Here is a 21,474-nt window from a genome sequence, read left to right on the forward strand (position 1 = left end):
GCGCCTTCCCGGCCCTGAGGCGGCCGCTGACGCACCTCCTGCCGGCCGCGGGGCTCCGCCAGGCCCGGCCCCACCGCACTACAGCTCCCGCCTGCCCAGCGGGCAGATAGAGAGGGGGGCGGGAAGGGAAGGAGGAAGGAAGGGCTTCCCCACTGCGGCGGGAACTACATGTCCCGGCGTGCGCCGCTGCGGGCGGGGAGCGGCTCGGGGGCGGTGGAGCCCTGAGGCGAGTGAGGGCGAGGCTGGCGGTGCGTGGCTCCGGCGGTCCCTGAGTTGTGGTTCCCGGGAGGAGTGAGAGGCTCAGGATGTCGAGGAATGTAAGTGCTGCTCGCTCCGGCCCCGCCGCTGCTCCGAGCTCCGTGTGGCGGCCGCCCGGGTCGGCCCCTTCACCCCCCCAGGTGCCCGGGCTGCGGCCAGGGCTCTGTGCCGGTCACAGCCCGCCGGGCATCTCCAGATGAGCCACATGACAGGGAAGATGTGTGCTAATGTCTTTACAAGTAATTCGATGGGTGAAGGTGTGGGTGTTAATGTCTTTGAAACGGGTCTTAATGTCTCTGCTGACTTTGGGCGGCGAATGGGTTGCAGAGCCGAGACAGCTCGGCTCCTGAAACAGAAAAGTGGGTCTGCACAAGGCTGAGTTTCTGAACTTTGGGGTAAAACAGTAGGTTCAAAGGGGGGATATGTGGAAGGCGGTTCGGGAGGGCTGTACCTTCCTAGTGCCTCAGCCAATGGGGAAAGGACGAAGGCGAGGTGCGGCCCGGAGTTTCGGATGAAGGGAGGCTGCGCCCTCCGAAACCGAGAGAAAGAAAACCGCACAGGCGTGTGCCCCAGTGGACTATCTCCCTTTATTTGAATAAAGTTGCAGGACTCTTCTGTCTCTTTTATGGACATTGGCTTTTCACAGCGTGGTTTTCCGTACGCAGAGAAGTGCCATGCCCTGCCTTTGCTGTGTGCGCGTGCTGAAGTTGGATTTGGTAACTCCCCACAAGCCGCATACGCACAGATAAACACCTGGGCTCTCATGTTAGCCCTGTGCCTTAAGTTATTGTTACCCTGGATATAATTATTTTAGAGAGTGCAGGCACTCTTTTTACTGGTGAGGTGAATCATAATTTGTTATTTATAGCAGTGTTTTAGCTGGTCAGGAATTCAGGGCTATTACTCAATTTGTCATGGCCTGAATGCAGGGTGTGGACTCCAAATACAGAACCTGGAGGCAGACCGAAGAAAGCTTGAACATATAGAACCACTATAATAGAAATTGGTGGTTTTTTCCTATCAGGCTGGAGTTTTGGGGGTTTTTTTAATGAGTTTCTGGTATTGTGTGATGGCATTTAATAAGTATGGAAAGTTTTGGTCCAAGGCAAGAGGTTCTGCTCTGTAGGGCAGCAGTGCTAACAAAGCTGACTTGTTTTGAAACTGAATGCTTTCCCCTTTTACACCAATGTTGCAGTTTTGGTTTATTTTCAACAGTTCTCTGACACAGGCAGCAGAAAAGAGCATGTTAAAATCACAAGTGAACCCAAACCAGGGTTCCTGGAGCGGCTCAGTGAGACTTCTGCAGGCATGTTGATTGGACTTGTGACATTTCTTCTGGCTTTCTACCTTCTTTTTACCAATGAAGTAAGTGCAAATCTGTCAGTGTTTGTACTCAGCTTTATTACTTGATCCATCCTCCAAGAAGAGGAGGTTTTGTCTGAGGATCCAGTGCTTATGTTTGGGATATAACAGAAAAGTTACCAACGGGCCTTTGGTAGTATTTCTCTGGAACTAGGTGTGGTAGAGACAGTAGCAGTGTGTGATGAGAGGTAAGATCTAAAGCTTGTAAACTGATGATGAAACAGCCTGTGGTAGAGGGTTGCATGAGCCAGCCACATTCCAGCCTTCTCTGTTCTTTTGAGGTAACAAAAGGTCCTCATTTCTAGTGTTCTTATAATTACTTTAAAGAAATTCGTAGCACATGTTGCAAAATTGGGGGTGTTATTTATTTATTCATTTTTTCTCAGTATTATTTCTTGGGTTTAGATTTAAAAAAAAAAAAAAAAAGGTAAGACAGGAATCCTAACACCTTGCCATTAAAAAGTACTTGGCTTGGCAATTTTGGAGTGTAGAGTAGAATTCTGTAGATTTTCACTTGGAGACTTCCTTTCATACCTCTACAAGAGGAAAAATAACTACTCCAAATTTTGATGATTTTGCAAAAAAAAAAGCACATCAGGTTATGATGGTAAGGCAGGGAAAACTTCTGCTAAGGAGTCAATATAGGTGTGTGAGAAAAATGAACCATAATTTGTATTATTTTTGCAGTTACTCAGGAATGATGAACAAGGTAAGAGGTGAAGAGCAGTAAGTTGGGACCCTTGTAGGAAGAATTTGGGTCTGTTTGAGAACTTTAGTCATTGTTAATGGTCCTGCTCCCTGGGTGAGAAGTATTGCCCCAAACTGGCTCAGACACAGAGAGTGGAGAAGTACAAGTGTGTTTCACAAATATGCCTTGGGCTGAATATACAAGCATTCCTTGTGGTCATCAGTTCACTTGTCTGCTAACTTGTTCACAAAATACTGCTGTGATGTTGATTCTCCACAGCTTGATTTCTGTTTTCTTCATTGCAGGGGCGAGCTTTAAGGACAGCCAGGTCTCTCGATGAGGGGCTTTCTCTTGTGGTCCCTCTTGACAGCATCCACAGTATCTCTCAGCAGAACGAGGGGAGACTGGTGCACTTGACTGGAGCTCTGAGTACATCTAAGGTAAATAAAATAGTATCTTGAAGATAAGAGTATTTCAAGCTTGGAGGGAGGGAAAAATCTTTGCTAGTTAAAGTTTTGTTTGATATCCAGGAAAAGACGCATGGCTTTTCTCCTCCTCTAAGCATTGCCAGCTACCATTTAAGCTCTGGTTCTTGGCCTGGAATCAGGGAGATGCTGAATGTCCTTGCACTCCCTTCTCCAAGCCAGTGCAAGGTCTAGATGTGTTTACCCTCAAGCTGCCTTTCATGGATAATTTATGTTGCCATTTGTGTGGGTATACTGTTGTGTTCATGGTATTGTTAAGTCTTCAGGCTATTGCAGCACAGGAGCTCTGCAAGTTCTGACTTTTCAGTAGTGGTGACATTTTCCATGGTCCACCCGCATTGCAGAAGGTAACACAGCACCATCCAGCAAAACAGAATCTCCTGGTTTAAACGCCGAAACCTGGAAAACCCATAGTCAGCAGTTCTGGTTTCATTCTTCACTATGGCAATAACTTTTGATGATGATTCTTCCGGTTAGATTTGCCAGAGACATTCCTTTTTGTCTTTCATAACATTTATACTATGTTCACCTGTGTGTAAGATAGTGCTGGCTGTGCAGTGAGGTATGTAAACGGGTTCAGTAGTAAAAGTACAGTGTTTGAGGTTGTGAGGTACAGCATTTAGACTGACTTGTATTTTCTTTCATTTTTGCACAGCCTTTGTTTGACCCCAGCTATGGGCTCTCCATCCGAGCTGTCAAACTTAAGCGTAACGTGGAAATGTACCAGTGGGTAGAATATGAAGATTCCAAGTAAGTGAAAGTAATCTTTAAAAGTAGTTTATGAGGCTGTTATGTTACCAGAATCCTATCACTTTTTTTTTTCTTTCCTTATATCTAAGGGGGAAAAAAAAAAGAAATCAACAACAACAAAAAAACCTCTTTATAGCAAGAGAATTCTAGAGCTCTTTGATTTTTTTTCCTGCTCTGTTAATAGTTGATTTCCTTGATTTTTTTTCCTTTGATTTTTTTTCCTGCTCTGTTAATAGTTGCAATCCAAATAGGGAAAACATTTTTGCTCTTGCTAATTGTTCCACTGATGGTACTATGAATGTTATTATCTATTATGTAGGTGTAACTGCACAGAATTCATGTTCCAAATGTCTTTCATGTCAAATAAAAAAAAAGGGGTCGGAGGTTGTGAAGGTGTGAAAAATAATTTCTCAGTTTTAACATGCTTATGGTGCAGCATCTGCTAGAAACTTGATTTGGGCCAGCTTGTCTCACTTTATTTAATTCTGGTTGTTCCTCATCAATCTAGTCAACACCTCCTTGTTCAAAACATGGGAATAAAACGGTTGTGGCTGTTGAGCATTTGTGTATAGTTTTCTTCGGGTACAGAAAATCTCTGTCTTCAGAACAGGTAGTTCAAGGACGAGTTAGGTTCTGTATAAAGATAAGCCTGTGTTGCCAGAGAATCTGTCTCTGTGTTTCATTGGTGAAGTGTATTCTGCCCTGAGCAGGGGTGTATGTGCACTGTTTTGCTTCTCATCCCAGCCCTTTTTCTCTGCAGGGAATATGAGGAGAATGGTGAGATTAAGAAAGAGACAACATACTCATACAGTAAGTTGATCAACAGAAAATCCTTTCTGTCTTATGCATGTAACTTTGGACTTTTATGTATGTGTGTATTTTGATTTTTGTTGTAAAACTTGTATTTTCTTCTTGGGAAAGAAAGGAAAGGAATGCGAAGAAATAAGCAAAAGTTCTCTTTCCTAAACAGATGACAGAACCTCCCTTTCCTGGGGTAACTGAGGTGAAAGGAGATGTGCTGTCAACAAGCGAGAGCTACAGAAAATCTGAGTCTTGTTTTGAAGCCCCTAAAAGTTCAGAGGAACATCCAGGGATGGGATGCTCCAGAAATAGGGCCCATAAGGTCCTCAGTGATCAGACATGGGCAGAGATGGAGTGTGTTCGAAGCTACACCTGAGATTACACTTCAGACCTGGGGTAGTTGGGAATATGCCAGCTGTGAGTAGAAGAATAGGCAGAATAGCAGAAGTATAATAGAAGAATGGACAGGGAAAAACAGGGTAGCTCCAGTCTGTGGGGAAGCTTTTTCAGAATGTGTTTATATGTTGATAGCAGCCAGTGAAAACCACCAGCGCCTTCTGATGTGCACTATGGCTTTTGCCAAGTGCTTTTTTGGCAGGAGCAGAACTGGGTGCGTTATTCTGATCTACCCAGTGGCAGAAAAGTACTCTGAGTCATCATGTATTTGGAGATTGGTCTCTGTGCTTCACTTACCTCTGATCAAAGCACATGCATGTGTAACGAGGGCGTGCAGCACTTTCTGGGTGTGAGCACATAAAAATACTCAGCGGAGTGAAGCATGGGGACCCTGTATCTTAGAGGTACTTAAGGGGCAAAGCTGGTGGTTGTGAGCCATGAAAAACAGGCTCACAGTGACAGGGAACAAAAAGAAATGCCATCTAAAAGAACAGTTGTCCTCTCAAGACTGATGGATTCTATCCTGTAAATGTCTATGTATGCCAGCTGTGAACCCACACAGCTGTTTGATTACTCTCCCCTCACAGGACTGGGGAAGAAATTGGGAATGACAGGAGTGAAGGACAGGTTGAAAGAAAGAGAGGGAGATGGCTTCCCAATTGCCATCATGGGCAAAACAGACTCACCTTAAGGAATGTTTATTATCAATTAAAATAGATGTATTATTACTGACTTTGGGTCGGCAAAACACATTTGGACTCAACCTTTCCTGGGCTCAAGTTCACTCCAGACTCCTCTCCCTTTGCCCCCTGCTCCTTGTTACCACAAAACCAACTTATTCCCAAAGACTGGAGCTGGGAATCAAAGCCTGATCTTGGAAGATGCCAACAGCAACACTGAGCAAAGTTGAGTTACAATTTTCTCCCAAAAATAACCTTTTTTCACCCTAAATCCTGTCATTCCCTGTTAATGGAAATGCTAGGAGGATGGTATCAGTACGGACTATCACAGACATTGATGTAGGCAGTATTACTAGAAGTGTAACCTAGAACTGATTGATTGAGAGGTGTCTTCAGTAACTGAGTTCTGAGTGTCTTTTATTCAACCTTCTTATCATTCTGTTTAGATACAGAGTGGAAATCAGAAGTTGTGAACAGCAGAAACTTTGATCGAGAAATTGGACACAAAAACCCGAGGTGAGGTACCATGTGGCACAGTCCCTCTGAATTCTGTCACTGGATCTGATCAAAGATGAAAGCTAAATGGCTGATTTCATAACAGAATGCAGTAGATGGAAATCACTGTTGTTTTGGTAGCTGGGAGGACAAAGGCATAAGGAAATTTGATCAGCTCAGAGCAGTGGTGCATTAACGTATTTTAATGTCTCCAACAGTTTGCAGTCTGGATGGTCTCTTGATGGATTTGTTTTCACATCAGGACAGTCTTTTAGGTCTTTGAGTTTCTCCTGATGTTTGCCATAGTACCTTTTCTGTGCTATACATTACATTCTGCAAATCAAGAGTTTGATCACAATTCTGGGACTAATCAGGGACACTCTCTCTCTGTTTCTCAGTGCCATGGCTGTGGAGTCTTTCACTGCTGTTTCTCCTAATGTCCAGATTGGCAGCTTTGTCCTTTCCAAGGGTAAGGATTGTTTTGTCCTGGCTTTGAGTCTGCTGTTGCACCAGCAATGGACTTTGGTTCTTTCCACAACAGCTGTCATGTCAAGTGAATCAGGAAGTCAGCCAGCAAATTGGCTGTTCCAGGTTAGGCACTGAGCTTCAGCTTGGTGCTTTATTCTGCTTAGGTCTCGTGGATAAAATTGATGATTTCAAGCAGTTGAGTTTGTCACACCTGGAGGATCCCCATGCCGACGTTACCCGCAGAGGAGATTACTTCTATCACAGTGACAACCCCGGGCGTCCAGAGGTAAGATGGGAAAGATAAACTATAGCAGTGACTGCCTGTATGTGAAAAAGGAATTGGGGCATGTTCCATTTCTATTTACTGTATAGAAAATGGAGTGCGGACCATCACATAGAATCACCATAGTGCAGCCCTCCAGAATGAATGCTTCTCTTGCAGAAAACTGCCAATCCCATTTCTTTGTTCTCTGGTTTCTGAAGTCTGCTGTGCCTTTAAATGGAAAGGGACGGTGCTGTGAGGTGGCTTCCACCTCTGCCTTGCTGTATTAAGGAGTACAATCAAACAGCTTGCTGTCAGATTGTGCTGCCTGCCCTGTTTTGCCAAAAGCTGGAATGATGAGGGATGAACAAAGCATATCATGTGCTTCTGCAGCTTAATCAGAGGGGGTATTACAAAACAGCATTTGAGCTCTCCTCTTTCAGCTGCCAGCTAGCCCTGAAAAAAGGACAGCTTGGAAATCATTCTGGCTATCTCTTGCATGATATAAATGTTCAGAAAAAGTGTTGATAAATAAAGGATGTTCCTCTGCTGTGTAATTCCCTTTTGTAAAACAGTCTTTCTTGACTTCCAATCTTATCTTGTTTGTAGGTGGGAGACCTTCGTGTCTCCTTCTTCTATGCAGGTCTGAGTGGAGATGATCCCCATTTAGGCTCTGCTGCTGAGGTGAGTCTTCAGATGTTTCTATATTTTGCAAGCTCTCTTCCCAACTCATTAACCAGTAAATATTTTTCCCTGTCTTCCAAGGTGACTGTGATTGCTCGGCAGCGAGGTGATCAGCTGGTTCCATATCATACCAAGTCTGGAGATGTTCTGGAGATTCTGTACCCTGGGTACCTTTCTGTGGAGGTGAGATACCACACTCTTCTAGTGAAGGGTTAAAACTCGAGGTGGTAGTGCAGAAGCAGCAGAAGAGGAAGCTCTTACTCTCCTTCAGACCTGCTCTAGAGGAGGAGATACTCATATAAACACTGACTTTCTCTCTCCTTTTTGGACAACAGGTTGTAGCCTGTGTTTGCGTCCAGGTTTCTGCACACTGCCTGTTTGCTTTAAAGACTGTTTCTGTGCCTTCTCATTTTGTTTTTATTTGTTCCTTGGTTGTTTCCCATTTACACATGCAAGCCCATGCTTTTGAACAGGTCACGTGTAAAAATAGTAAAAAATCAGGGTTTAATTAAATAAACCATGAGAGTTATTCTGTCTTCAGCTCCTAATAACAGACGTTTAAGCTTGTTTGAAATGTTTATTACTATTCTGGCTGAGAATGAACCTTCAGGTGGAGTTTTATGCTTCAATAAATCCTGCATGCTCCAGCAATTTGGTAATTCATTTACTCCTTTTAGTAGGTTTGTTTCCATTAATGATTGTTTCAGGCCCTGCTGCAAAGAAACACAGATGTTAAGAGTTTACTGGTGCTCCCAGAAGTGCTTAAAAAGGCTTTTTGTTTTGACTTCAAAGAGTAGCAGTAGAATCAACCCTCTTCTGTAAGCTCTGAATCTTCATTAGATAAAATTTTGTTTCATTGAAAATTAACTGGTTACAAATAAATAATACATTGAGTACTTGTATGTGCAAGTAAGCAATCAGTCTTACACATCTTTTACCATTTAGTGCTTTCTAATGTCGCAGCCAGCTTCACGTGAACGTTTTGTTGAGCCAGAGGATCACACAATCCATTATGAAAAAAGTCTTTCTCAGACTTCTTGCAAAGAGGTGCTTTGCTTTGCCTATTGAAATGCACACATACCTTTTAGCTTTTCTTCCCTGCATCCAGCTTGCTCTCTTTCACACACCTTTCCCTCAGCCATCAGTGGATATTGTTGCTTTTTCTCTCTTCTTTCAGGGTGAAGTCCGACTCTTCCTTCTTTATTACAGTTACATATTAGTGTCTTATTTTCCATAGTAGTGTTGAATGTATCCATTTGCAGCAAAACCTGTGAGCTTTCTGGCTGTGGGTAGTGTTGAATGGTGCTTTTTAGGTTGTTTTAATTAAGAAAAATGCCATTTTCCCCCATGCTGCGCTGTTCAATTTATTGCAGTGTACTACCATGCCACACAGACCCTGCAGAATGAGCTGCAATGTATCTTCTGCAAGAGAAATTGTACTCCTAAAATGCTTTTGGCTCTGATTGGCTCATAATATACTGGAATTAAGAGGATCTTGAAAAAGAGCAAGAAACAGGCTGCATGTGATGGTGTTTGCTTTCAGGAGGTGTTTCAGAAGGAGCAGGAGAGTAACACCGTGAAGACTTGGGCCCTCCGTGCAGCCGGCTGGCTCTCAATGTTTGTGGGCATCAGCCTGATGACCCGAATCTTTTACACTTTAGGTAAGTTTTTCACAGAAAGGTAAAATGATCTAAAAATAAGATCATAACCTCTAAAGAGTTAATTCATTTGGAGACCAGGTGAAATCTGGTTTGAACTCAGATCTGATCTGGAAAGTCACTATAGGCAACTGCAGGTTAACAGGATGCCAAAACCAACTGGCTGCTTTGTGGACATTAAAAAACCCCACACAAATATCTTTTGCCAGTCTCAGAAGATCCCAACCCAATGCTTGCCAAAATAAAAATGTTTGGCTGGTTCTTTCAAATCTAACTCAGGGTGCTGCAATACAATTACTTTCTGCACCCAAATGCATCTGGTCCCCACAATGGGTCCTAATCAGCAGTTGTGCAGAAATACAATTTTGTGTCAGGTTATTCTATGCTATTGTAAACAAACAGTGAAGAAAGATTTTGTTTATTCTTTTAATATAAAAGGATGCTGGAGTAAAAACAGAAAAACAGGACAACGCCTCAAACTTGCATAAGCTTCAAAGATATCATTCACTTTGTAGCTGTGAATTTTTTTTTTTCTAGTTTATTTATCCATATACATGCTGCTGCAAGATTTATTGTTGCCAGAAAGAAATTTCTGTGCTAGCAGCTTGTATCAGTTGCTCTGGACTTGTTCCATAGCTGCAGGGCTATCTGTTTCTTCTGCCTCCCAAGCCTTGGAAAAATCTCCAGACTCTATTTTGGATTTCTTTCTGTGTGAAGGGATGAGGATAGCATTGCCTTATATGTTCAGCTGTTGCTTAATGGTCAAATGTCTTGATGATGCTCTGCTGAAATGCCTGATCCGGTGCTCTTGGTAAATAGTTTGTCTGAGTTGTGATTGCAGTCATTAGGGTGCAGATCCTATGCATGAATCGGACTTTTATTTTAAACTGTCATCTTGCCAACTACTTCATGTCGTGTTTAAATCTCTCTGCAGTGGACTGGTTTCCTGTTGTGAGGGACCTGGTTAATGTTGGCTTGAAGGCGTTTGCCCTGTGTGTGGCCAGCTCGCTGACCCTGCTGACCATCTCTGTGGGCTGGCTCTTCTACCGCCCGCTCTGGGCCCTGCTCCTCGCGCTGCTCTCCATAGTCCCCATCGTGGTGGCCAGATCCCGTGTTCCGCCCAAGAAGCAGCAGTGACCGGGAGGTGGTCGGGTCTTGAGCTGAGTCCTGGTTAGAACCTTGCCAGGTGCATTTCTGCCCAGTTCCTGCAGCAAGCTTACAGCAAATCACAGCTCAGCAGAGGGCACTGAAAGCTGGGGAGGGGGGTTGAATGTTGCGATTGATGCGCCTTATCCATAGGACTATAGGATGCTGTTTGGGGGAAGTCAGTGACACCAGCTTTGGGGAAAAAAGCATTTTGGGTGTGTATATTGACGGTAAGTTAGTGAATAAGCAGATTTGTACCTCTTACTGCTTAGTAATTCCCCCTGATTTGAGAACTGTCAAGTCCTTGCTGGGTGGGGCACCTTGTGTGTGAAAGTGCCAGCTGCATCCCATGAACCCTGGTTAAATGTCCTTAGGAAATGCGTGTGCCTGCCTGTCTCTGACAAACCCTCCCTCTGCTGCTTTCTCTTGTTTGCAGGCAGTGTATGTGTTTAAAGGGAAAACACAGCTTTGGTAGATTACACACAATACTCATGTAAACCCTCTGATTTTGGACTGAGGATTTTCAAAGTCATTAGTGTAATGAGTGGCCAGATTAGCTGTACTCTGAGACTGAGCAGATTTATCAAGACACATTGGTTTCCCCCAGGTTTTAAAAGTATCTGAAGCTGTTCTTGGTTAAGTATAAAAAATGATACCCTGAACTATATCATTGCAGAACTGTTTCAAAAATTTCACTTCAAATTGCACTTAAAAGGGATACTCAGAGGTCATTCACCTGTAAATATAAAACCTACTGCCTTGAAACAACACTGACTTTCATAACTGAATATGTAGTCTTTAAAATAGTTGGGGTTTTTTGCTCTGTATACTGTTCCTTTCTTTAATTTCACTTAGGACGATGAACATACTTCGTGAAATTAAGTAATGGGAGCATCTTTGCCTTATTAGTTTTCATATATTTCAGTAGTCTAAATTGTTAGTTTTGTATCATGTTAGAGGAATGCTGTGTAGCGTTGTGACAGCTCACGTTTGTGTGCTGTAACCAGTACTTAAGGTGAGACACTCACCAAGCTAGAGTCTGGCGTCCAGATGGGCCTCCCTACACCAAAGTGTTTTGGGGGTTTTTCTAAGTTTACACAATTCAGTACAAAAATAATGTTTTCAATTATGAAATCTATTTATGTCCATCAGTGTTCTCTGTACCAAAGGAACTTCACTTGAACGAACGTACATAGGAGCAAATGTTTGCTAGAAATGGTACTGAAATAGAAATCTGAATTAGAAATCGTAAATGTTTTGAGAATATGTAATTATTTTATTAGTCCTAATTACTTTGATTCTTTTGGTATTTGAATATTGTCAGTTTGTCTCACAGCTCTGTGCTGCTGGTGAAAGCAGGAGCAGTGACAGGGCAGGTAGAGGAGACAGCCTTGTGCTTGCACTGGTACATGGCAGTGGTGCTGCAGTCTTCCTGCTGCTCAGCAACACCAGCTCACGCCGTCAGGAATTGCGCTGTGCAGGGAAGAGAAATGGGGTTTGAACTGCTGCTGTTTTGCCCATGATGCAGAACACTAACCACCATTACTTATTGGAAATGAAGTGACAAATTTTCTACAGAAGTGCTGAGCTTTTGTATATTTAATAAAACACAGTTTTCAAAAGGTTGGTCTGTATGTGGGCATTTTTATTAAATTCAAGTATTGCATGTTTAATATCCAGGAATAATGTCGAGGTAGTTGGAGGGTTAGTTTGTAGCTTCCACAAGAACTAGTTTCCTATTGTTGGGTTTTGTTCGTTTCCGAACAAATATTTCTGTTTTGGGAAGCTGCTCTCTGGTCTGGGTACTGCTGCCAGCCTGCCGTGGTTACTCCCCATTACTGACTAATGCAGTCACTCACTTCCTTGCCTCTCTTAAGATTATTTGAAAAATTATGCCTCAACCTGACTGCTACAGCATCTTGTACTTTAAAGAGACTGGGGGTTACATGTGCATTCTGAAAACAGACTTTTTTTTTTTTTTCAAACTTTATTTCGATCTACAAATATAGTACAAAAATAGATATTTTTTTTTAAACATAATTACATGAAAGCCATTTTCTTGCATTTCATTCTCTGTGACGATGTTCAGCAACGACTAAATTGTTTTCCCCTCCACTTTTGAAGAGACTGTGTCAGTGGAATTTAGATATATAATACTGCCAAACATGGATCAGTATTTCTACTAAAAAAGTGCAGGAAAAGCTTATGTAGATTTAACATTCCTCTCTCAACAAGTTTTTTAATGCTATGGTATTTGATAACAAGAATTCTGTGGTTTTAGTGAATTTTGTTCCAGTAGTGAGATTTAGCTAGTTTTACATGTTTTGCTCCAGAACAGGATCTTGATAAGCAACAGAATCAAATACGTATATATTCAAAATGTTTAAGAAGACATATTGAACCTTAAGTTTGTAATAAGGACAGGCCTTCTCCCTTCCACAGCACAAGATTCCTGAGAGTGAAGGAAGGCGGTAGCCTGGAAAGCCAAACTAACATCACAAAATACCAGTATTTAGCAAGTATGAATTCCTCCATAGTCTGATTGTGGGGGTTTTTTTAGACCTTGAAAGAAGTATTTCCCCTTGTGACAGAAAGGCCAGAACTCTACCTCACCACTGCTCTGGGTAAGCTATGGATCAAAGCAGGCATCAGCATTCCTCTGGCCACACCTCTCTGCAGATAGGTAAAAAGCAGCTGGATGCTTTAGGGAAAAATGAAAACGAGAAAAATGGGGAGAGAGTGCTGATGCCAGGATTATCTTGGGAAACTCAACTATTAGTGCTGAGTGATACAAAAGAGAGCAAAAACCTCAACAAAGCAAAGTGACCTCAAGGTGCAGCTCTTCTCCCAAGTCCAAGGACAAAAAGAATCTGATACCTGTGATCTCAAAGGAAACTATACTGAATTAGGTTGGTCCCTGACAGCTCAGAAACAAGTGCACAGAAAACACCCTAAGGTCCTATCTGGTAAAAGATACTTTTATCTTGATTCTTTTTCTTGCATCTGAAAACAGCAAAGAAAAGCTTGTCATCACAATTTCTCAAAAGGAAACAGCTGAGCTGCTTCTCCTCTCTTTTCTCGCTTGCTCTTTTTGGGTGTTTTCTCTTGTTTCTCCAGCTGGCGATTTTGGGGCCAATAAATGGCTGTGTTCTCCACTGCGCTCTCTGAGCTTGGAGCTTCTTCTTCATCAGAAGAGAATCCCCCTCCTTTCTCTGTCTCAGGTGCTGATGGCTCAGTCTGGAAAAAATAAGTGTGAAAATCAGAAAGTCACTTGTAACTGCCCCTTTCTAAAAGGGTTTGTCTTTGGTTACAGTGACAATGAGTGACCTTACAGAAGTTGGCTGCTCTGGTTTGGGCTTCCCACCCAAAGTGCTTCTATTTTTGAACACCAGACATTCTTGCAACACAAGCATCTTTGATAATGGAAGAATAAAACAAACTAGTTTTAAAATGATCAGGCTTTTCACCTTTCTTCTTGCAGAAAAAAATAAGAACCCCACTCCCATCCTGTTAGCCACATGCTTGCCTTAGAGGAATAAATTTAGGAAGGGGTATGACAAAACAGAAAATTCTAAGAAAATTAAAAACATTCATGCCTTTTTAAACAGTAAAAAATCTTTGATGAACATGACTAACACTGAACTTCTGGCACAGTCTTCTTTGACTAGCTGAAGACTTTTGAGGAACTACACTCTGGAAGTTTTATTCTACAGTTAAAATAACCTCCAGAAAAAGAAATGACTAATAGAAATGTAGGATACCTTGATGGAGTAGCGTTGCTTTAGTCTTTCTCTAATGAGAAGTCCTTTTGTCAACAGCTTCCAATTCCCTAGAGCTCTCTTCTCACGCTTCTGTGGGGGATTGTTTGGGAAAGAGAAAAATTTACTACTGAGTTTCAATGTATTGCATTGCATATAGAAAAAGAAAGCTTTAAGATTTTTAAATTGTCATCAAAAAAAGCCTTGTGCTTGTTGCTTACACAGCCTGCCCTGTTTGACTGCCCAGTTTAAATGCAATTTACACTGTAAATGTAACAATAAGGAAGCTGTAAAAATAATTCTCACCTCCTTCTCCTTCTTTTCGATTTCTGCTTGTTCGTTCTCCCAGGCAGCAACAAGGACTTCTTTATACTCCTCACACACCACATACCCATCAGTGCTAGGAAGGAGAACACAATCCCCTGTCAGCTATAAGAAAGAAAAAGGGAGCAAATGCCTGCTGACCCAGCCCAAAAGCTACAGAATACTGACAGAACTGTCTGTCTCAAAGGATCAAAGTGTGTAACTGGTCACAGGCTCCCCTTAACACAAGATATACAACTTCTGCAGGACATCAACCTCTGACAGGTACAACGAAGCAGTTTTTACATACACGGGGTGTGAGTAGCCTGCATGAAAATCAAATCCAGTGATGGCTTGAGCACAGTCAATGTTCAGCTTCCGTGCCACTCTGTTCAGGTTTGGAAGTTTCAGCTGCACGCAGCCAACAGGTAACATGGATGGCAAGAAGAGATAGACATTTCCATATTCATTCCGAGGAACCTGTTATGGCAAGATTGAAGAGAGATGGTGATAATTCTGCTTTCTGGAGAGAGGTGAAAATACCTGCTGCAACTCAGGGACTCTCCCCTCCTGACCTGCTACATTCCACTCCAGTATTCAATTAATACTCACATGACAAGGTACAAGCCTAGATTTTAGCTGTATCGTTATGTCCTAGCTATATCCTCTGCCCAAGGTTTGTTACTTGGGCTGTAATGCAGAGAATTAGCAAGACAAAACATGAGCTAGGAAGATCAGATCAACAAAATTTTGACTTTAGCAGTCTGCACTCACTACCTGTACTTGTGAAAGAAAGGCCCCAGTAGAGTTTCCTCCTGTGAACATTTACCTTTGAACTCTTAAACCAGAATCCAGATACTACTGACTGATCTCACATCTGAAACATGTAACTTCTGGAAAAATAAAGCCCAGAGCTCCACACAAACCACTTCCTTTAGCACCAGCCCTCTGCCTTCCCAGCTACCTTTCCATCCACTGCGATGGGAGGCTGATACTCCTCTGTCTGCCAGCGGCCAAACAGCGCCAGGTCCTGCAGGTCCTGGTTCGCCGGCTCTGCCCGGCGTGCCTTCCTCGCCCGGTTGGAAAATCCTCTTACCATCTGCAAATACAACAACAACCAGGCCTGGAACATCACAAGAAGCTGACAGGTGTTTCTAGTTTTCCTAAGACACTGAAGGAAAAGGTTCTGGGAGAGCAGAAATGCTATTTCCTAGCTTCAATATCCATTGCCTATAAATGACAAGCCATGGCACCTGTATGCAACAGGCAGAGATCAAGCAGTGCATATAAAACACTGGGATGCCTTTAGAGAAGGTGAAAACGGAGCAGTTCTGCCAGACAACATTGGGGTGGGAAAAAAACAAAGCTGGGCTTTGGGCAGCAACAGGTGGACACTACAGCTACCACAAACCATGCAAGCAAGTGTGAAATTGACATCTGCCGACAAGACTGAAGACAAAAACCAAAACAGAACTGAGCCTGAGCTTTAGAGGGCAGATGGACTGCAGAGGAGGAAGTCGAACCCTCTTACCTTGTAAGGCACTTCTCCAATCCTCACCACTCGAGCTTGCTTCAGCCAAGTGTCCCTGGAGTGCAGCGTGTGTATGCAGTCTCTGAAAAGGCCAGAAAGAAGCAAATATAAGTTTTTAAGTCATCCGTAACAGATCCACAATAAACTTATCACAGTAGGAATAAAAAAAGCTGTATGTTAGTGATACACAAATGCTATCAGAGCAGCTAAATGCCTCACCTGTTTACACATGTGGTATGAGACTACTGCTCATACCATCATGCAAATTAGTTCTCCAATTTGTTACAAAGATCAGAGATGCAGGTGACAATAGGTGCACAACTCACCTGGAGTAGACAGCCTCTCCCCTGCAGTACCCCAAGATAGCGGCTGACTCAGGATAGATGGCCTGGTATTTCAAGAGGTGCCTCTTCAGTGCATAGAGTGGGTGGTTTTTGTACTCTCCAATTGCTGTTGGTAGAGGCTGGTCTTGAAGCTTCACTTGAAACTGTAAGTTTTATACAGAAAAGAGTAATTTCAGAACTTTTTCACTACCCTTTGTAAGAAAATAAGAATGACGATGGTATGAACCAAAGAAAAAAAACCCAGAAAGTTATCAGATGAGCCAACAGACTAAAACATTCTTGCTGCAAGTAAGTACTTAGATGTGTACCCTGACCTATGTATTTTAAAAACTCTCTCTGAGAAGAGTTATGCTAAACACTACACAAACCTCACTAGTAAGTTTCCAGCATAAGCTGTGCAGTACTTCTGCTATGGAAACTTGTCTGAACAACCTCCATTATTCAATATTATATAAATTTATCACTGTATTTTCTCTTAAACATGTTCAATCTCAACATTTCAAGTTCAAATACAAACCTCCTTCCTCACAAAAAGAGATTTCTAATGCTTTCTGCCTGAACGAGAATCCAAGGACTGGACTCCTGGCACTACGTGTCCTGAACAACCTATTGCCATTTACCTCATTTTCTTCCTTCTTGTTTCTCTCCACATAGGGACTTTCATACGGCTGCAGTGTCTCTTCCCACCACTCCGGGTCCACACGGCTCTTCCTTGTTGAGGTCATCCACGCTGGATCATATCTTTGTGTCACATCCCTGACACTCCCATCATTGTCAAATCCCACAACATAGAAAAGTGGCTTTGTGGCATGTGCAAAGCACAGCTGGGGCTGGCCTACATTGCCATGAACACAGTCTACACAAACCCACTTGTCCTCAGTCTCAAGGAAAACCTCCAGCCACTGGTCTGTGCCCATTGCTTTCCTCACCCCCTGCTGTCCATCATCCTCATCACTAGAAATTATTTTGTTTCTCTTCCTCTGTGCTTGAGGTAAGGCTGGAGCTGTACTTTCTGCTGGCTTAGTCTCAGCTCCAAATGAAAGCCTGTTTTCTGAAGTCTCAGTTTTTGACCTTTTTAAAGCTGTCAGCCTTGAATTCTGGGAGGCCTGTGACCTCCTCCGTCTTTTAGGTACAGTTTCAAAATCCTCATCTGAGAGATCACTCTCCTCCTCTGAAACCTCAAAGTCTGAAGCACTACCCTCATCACTTCCACTCTCTTCCTTGTAACACACTTTGGAGGCCACTCGTCTTCGGCGGTTATTCTTGGGCCTGACTGGCCCATCTTTTTCTGCTGAACCGGTCTCATTACTTGATTCCTTCTGTTCCTGGCTGCCTTTAGTCGGCTTTGACTTGTGTGTCCCTTTGGTCTGGGCAGTTTTGGGTTTCTTCGGCTCCTTGTTGTTTTCTTTGCTCTCTGAGGATTTCTCATCCTGCTTGGCTGTTTTGCAGGGGCATTTTTTTGCCACAGCTTTGGGTGTTGCGGCAGAACTCTCCTGCCCCTCAGAAGTGCTGCTGTGAGACAGCCTCTTGGATGAGCTCTTTCCCTGCAGAGAAACAAGCCAGGTCACTTTTATCACTACAGCTAAGAATATAGTAAAAAAAAAGACTGAAATCAGCCCAAGGTGCCTGCAGAACAAAAGGCTGGCAGGCACAGTCAATTCGCTTAAAAACTTAAGGCAATTGGCTGAAGAGATGCAGCAAGAGTTGCCTTTTAAGTTTTAAAGAAATGTAAACCCACTGAAACATTAAGAAATCTTTGCTGAAACACAAAAATGAGTGGCTTTTTAAAAGAAGAAAATTAAAAATTAAGCGTGTGCATTTTCTGCAATGCAGACAGAACCCTGATTCATGCAGTAAGCAATTCACTGCAAGTTCTAATAGCCAGAAAGTTTTTTCAATCCTACTGAATCAGTGACTTATTCCTTATTCCACACAAACAACAAAACTACCTTCGGTCTTGTCTCCTTGAGGGGAATGGGCTGAAACGACAGCACGAGGCGACACAGCAGCTGTAATGCTCGCAGAATAATTAAAAATATCTGCAAAACAGTTTAAATTGAGTAATTTAATCACAGGAGGCTGTGAGATAAAAATACAAGAAAATAAAAAGCTACAGAATCACTTAAGTCACTGATCTGCTTTCTTCAAATCCACCCCTCCCACCATTTTGTCTAGGACCTGACACACAGCATCCAAACTCACCAACCAACCCTAAACTTCCCAGTCTCTTACATGAACAAGCTCCTCATCATCCTGTGCAGCGTAGATGGCAAACCTCTTCTCCAGTGCTGACTGAAGGGGCTCTCCTTTTTCAGTGGAAAGCTCATCATTGACAGTGAAGGTTCCGACAAACCTGAAATACAAGATACCTGCTTATTTATCCAGTGTTTGTGACTGTACTCTTACAACTTCTGAGTTCACACTCTCCTTCTCTAAAAAGGAAGAGCCCCTCTCATCCTTTTATATAAAATTAAAAAAACCCACAGAAAACTACTAGTTACAGCTACCCCTCTTCCTGAACCCAAGCTCTACATTCTATGTGACAGCACAATCAGAAGTTTTACCATTTCACCAAGTTGGAAAGGTAGACAAGGCCCACTTGGCCTGCGGGCACTTGGGTGAAGCGTGTGGGGACGATGGACAGACCGATGGCGAGGAGATCTGGCTGGCAGCAGACCCTGTTCCTATAGAAACCATTTGCTAATAAACACAGCAAGTGAACCTGAGAGAGAAAAGTTTAAAAAGTGAGCTCACAAGAGATTTTCCTTTTTAGAACTACTGTCCATGGTAAAGACAAGTAATACTCCACTGCTCCTTTTAACAGAGAGGTGACAATGAAGCCTCCCAAGCATTCACAGTGCTGTCTTGAGAAGACAGTAAAGCACTTAAGTCTTTGCAAGTGTTTCCTGCTTTACACAGTTTAATCTCAACAGAATGAGAAGAAAGGAGAAATATACAACCTACTCACATATGCTTTGAGTTACAATTTTACTAACACAGGCACTGGTGTTTCTAATTCACAGTTTAGGAGGAAACTTAACAAACATCTGTCAGGACTACAGCCTCTGTTTTTTCACTTCTAGCTGTGGCCCCATGTCATTCGATAAAAATTAGTTTCTTTTGATTACAAATCAGTTCAGGCACCTTTATGCTCAATTTCTTCTCTGCCATAGTTCTCTGTGACAAATACCTTATGTGTGTCCTCACGAACTTCCTTGCTGAAACGTTTCATCATTCTCCGAAGGTACATCTCAAACTCCGCTTTTCTTCTTTCTCTGCAGAAGATTACAAAACAAATGGATATTGTGGGATTTCCGTGGACCTGCTCTTCTGGATTCCTGAACTGGGTCAGTTCACAAACAGAATCCATCCCACTGTACACACTTAAGGAAAGGTTTAGTGACTGGCTGTGTAAACAGGCTGTTAAGATTTTGCAGTAACACAATGACATTTCACCCACAGCTCTTCTTGAAGAGATCTCCTGCTGTCTCTTCACTGCAAATGGAGACAGTAAAATAGAGTGAAGTTACACACTTGATTTTCAAGGAAGCTGAAAAGCCTCCTCCATTACTGCCAACTCCCACTGAAGATTTTTGGTAGAATTGCCAGTGTGTAAACTGTTCTTCATCCCACAACCCTGCATCGTTCCAACTAAACGGTCTGCACCAAGTGGGGATTTTCACCCAGAACACCACAAGTCAGTGACAACCAAGGGAATTTTTAACTTCAGCCTTTAGCACCCTCTATCACATCCTTGTTCTTACCTCCTCTCTCTTTTCTTCACCTGCTCTGGGGTTTCAATCTCTATCTCAACAGGATTGCTTGGCAGCCCCACTGATGGAAGAACAGCAGCTTCTTCTAACTTATCTGTAGCAGGTTCCTGAAGTTCTGTAAAAATAAAATACTAAATTATAAGTAAAAATGGAATAGATTCCCAGGGAAGACTTATGATGGGATAAGAAACTACATTTTGCTTCTGAAGTGTTCAAACAGTTCAAATAGTTAACACCAGCCCCTGGATCTTCCATAACAATGTGTGTGTTGTTATTTCAAGTAACTGTGGGATGTTATTCACCTGCTGTTAAAGAAACATTTTGATATACAAACTCTTAAAAAGTGCTTAACATGAAAAAATATGCAATTGTTACCTTCCACATCCTCCCATTCATCTTCACTTTCATCATCATCATCATCACCCTTGTCAGTATTGTCTTCATCCATCTCTTTTTTAACAGGAGATTCTGTCTTTAACTTCATCTCTTTCTGAGGATGCTTCAGTGAGTCACTGTTAAAATCATCAAAACAATGTTAGTATCAGGAAACGCAGGTGCTTGTTTATCAAAGACTAAAAATAGGGAAATAAATCAAGCATGACCTCTGCATCAGTAACAGACTGCGTATTTGACAGTCACATCACAGAAAGAAATAAGATGAAGAAAGAAGTCCTATAGACTTGAAAAATAAATTTACCTGCATGTTTCCTCTTTGATACAATTCTCTTTATTTCTAGCATTCTTTTTATTTTCTCTTATTTGTGATTTTCCCTCTCCCCGTTTTGAAGGTTTGGAAGTTTTTGCTGAGTTGGAAACTTCAGTATCACAATCTTCCTCCTTTTTCCTAGCTGGAGCTTTTGATGGTTTTTTTATACTGGGCTTTTTCTCTTCAAAATCATTTGCATGTGACAAAAGAAACGAGATTAATGTTAGAGGATGGAGTTTCATCTCCATGGCAACCTGAAACATCTCCATGGATTCATTAGAGGCAGCTACTGAAGAACGAGAGCACCCACAATGCTGAGCACGTCGTTGTTTGTTTATAAATAGGCGGGATTTGAGCTGTGACACTTATTGGAGGAAAATACTTGCGTAACTCACAAGAATCACCTAAAGATTTCTATAGTCCTACCGATGGAATCGGCTAAAAACCAAGCATCGTGCTTGCCATTCACAACTTATTACCATGTGACGCTGCTCTGGAGAGCGCGGCCGATCTAAAACCACCCTTCACGAGCTCGCTGAGCCTTTGACAGCATGCGGAGCCCGCGGCACACCCGGGATGTGGCGCACTGATCCCACCGCCGATAAACCTGCCGATAACGCAGCCGATATTCACCTCCCTCCAGCGCGGCGTGGCCGATCATCCCGAGGGCACGCTGGCACCGCTGGCCCCTGACCCCGCGGTCCGGAGCGGCCCGAGCCCCGGCGGTGGCGCAGCTCCGGCCCGCCACGGCCTCCCTGCCGCACTCACCCTCCTCACCTTCTTCCTCCTCCTTCTCCTCCTTTCGCAGCCGCCCAGAGCGCCTCTTTTTGGCGGCCGCGGGCCGGGGCGATGCTCCGCGCTTTCTGGCCATGGCGCTGCCGGCGCAGGAGGGTCCCGGCCGGGGCCCGCGGGTGGAGAGGGGAGGG

At 43.0% G+C, this 21,474-nt stretch overlaps 2 protein-coding genes across 4 annotated transcripts; one reads left to right on the top strand and one right to left on the bottom strand.

The window, feature by feature from the left end:
* The first annotated feature begins 67 nt into the window (after positions 1 to 67).
* TMEM43 (transmembrane protein 43) lies at positions 68 to 11,755 on the top strand. The gene is made up of 12 exons (XM_040075910.2): positions 68 to 317; positions 1,474 to 1,623; positions 2,614 to 2,748; positions 3,449 to 3,543; positions 4,304 to 4,353; positions 5,867 to 5,936; positions 6,314 to 6,384; positions 6,548 to 6,669; positions 7,255 to 7,329; positions 7,411 to 7,512; positions 8,873 to 8,990; positions 9,922 to 11,755. The coding sequence occupies exons 1-12, from the start codon at positions 306 to 308 to the stop codon at positions 10,122 to 10,124; spliced, it is 1,203 nt and encodes a 400-aa protein (XP_039931844.1). The 5' UTR covers positions 68 to 305; the 3' UTR covers positions 10,125 to 11,755.
* A 52-nt stretch (positions 11,756 to 11,807) lies between these two features.
* Positions 11,808 to 21,474, bottom strand: XPC (XPC complex subunit, DNA damage recognition and repair factor). Of its 3 annotated transcripts, none has more exons than XM_040075908.2 (16): positions 21,326 to 21,474; positions 20,540 to 20,729; positions 20,218 to 20,354; positions 19,834 to 19,957; positions 19,260 to 19,344; positions 18,634 to 18,791; positions 18,302 to 18,422; positions 18,019 to 18,108; positions 16,690 to 17,613; positions 16,052 to 16,212; positions 15,726 to 15,807; positions 15,159 to 15,293; positions 14,505 to 14,674; positions 14,198 to 14,291; positions 13,895 to 13,984; positions 11,808 to 13,370 (listed from the first exon to the last, which is right to left on the bottom strand). In XM_040075908.2, the coding sequence occupies exons 1-16, from the start codon at positions 21,417 to 21,419 to the stop codon at positions 13,164 to 13,166; spliced, it is 2,862 nt and encodes a 953-aa protein (XP_039931842.1). In that variant the 5' UTR covers positions 21,420 to 21,474; the 3' UTR covers positions 11,808 to 13,163. The 3 variants fall into 3 exon arrangements, with proteins under 3 accessions (XP_039931842.1, XP_039931841.1, XP_039931843.1); XM_040075907.2 differs by having other exon boundaries at positions 21,317 to 21,474; XM_040075909.2 differs by lacking the exon at positions 21,326 to 21,474 and adding an exon at positions 21,182 to 21,266.

Source organism: Hirundo rustica, chromosome 12 (assembly GCF_015227805.2).
Source record: "Hirundo rustica isolate bHirRus1 chromosome 12, bHirRus1.pri.v3, whole genome shotgun sequence".
NCBI classification, from domain to species: domain Eukaryota; kingdom Metazoa; phylum Chordata; class Aves; order Passeriformes; family Hirundinidae; genus Hirundo; species Hirundo rustica.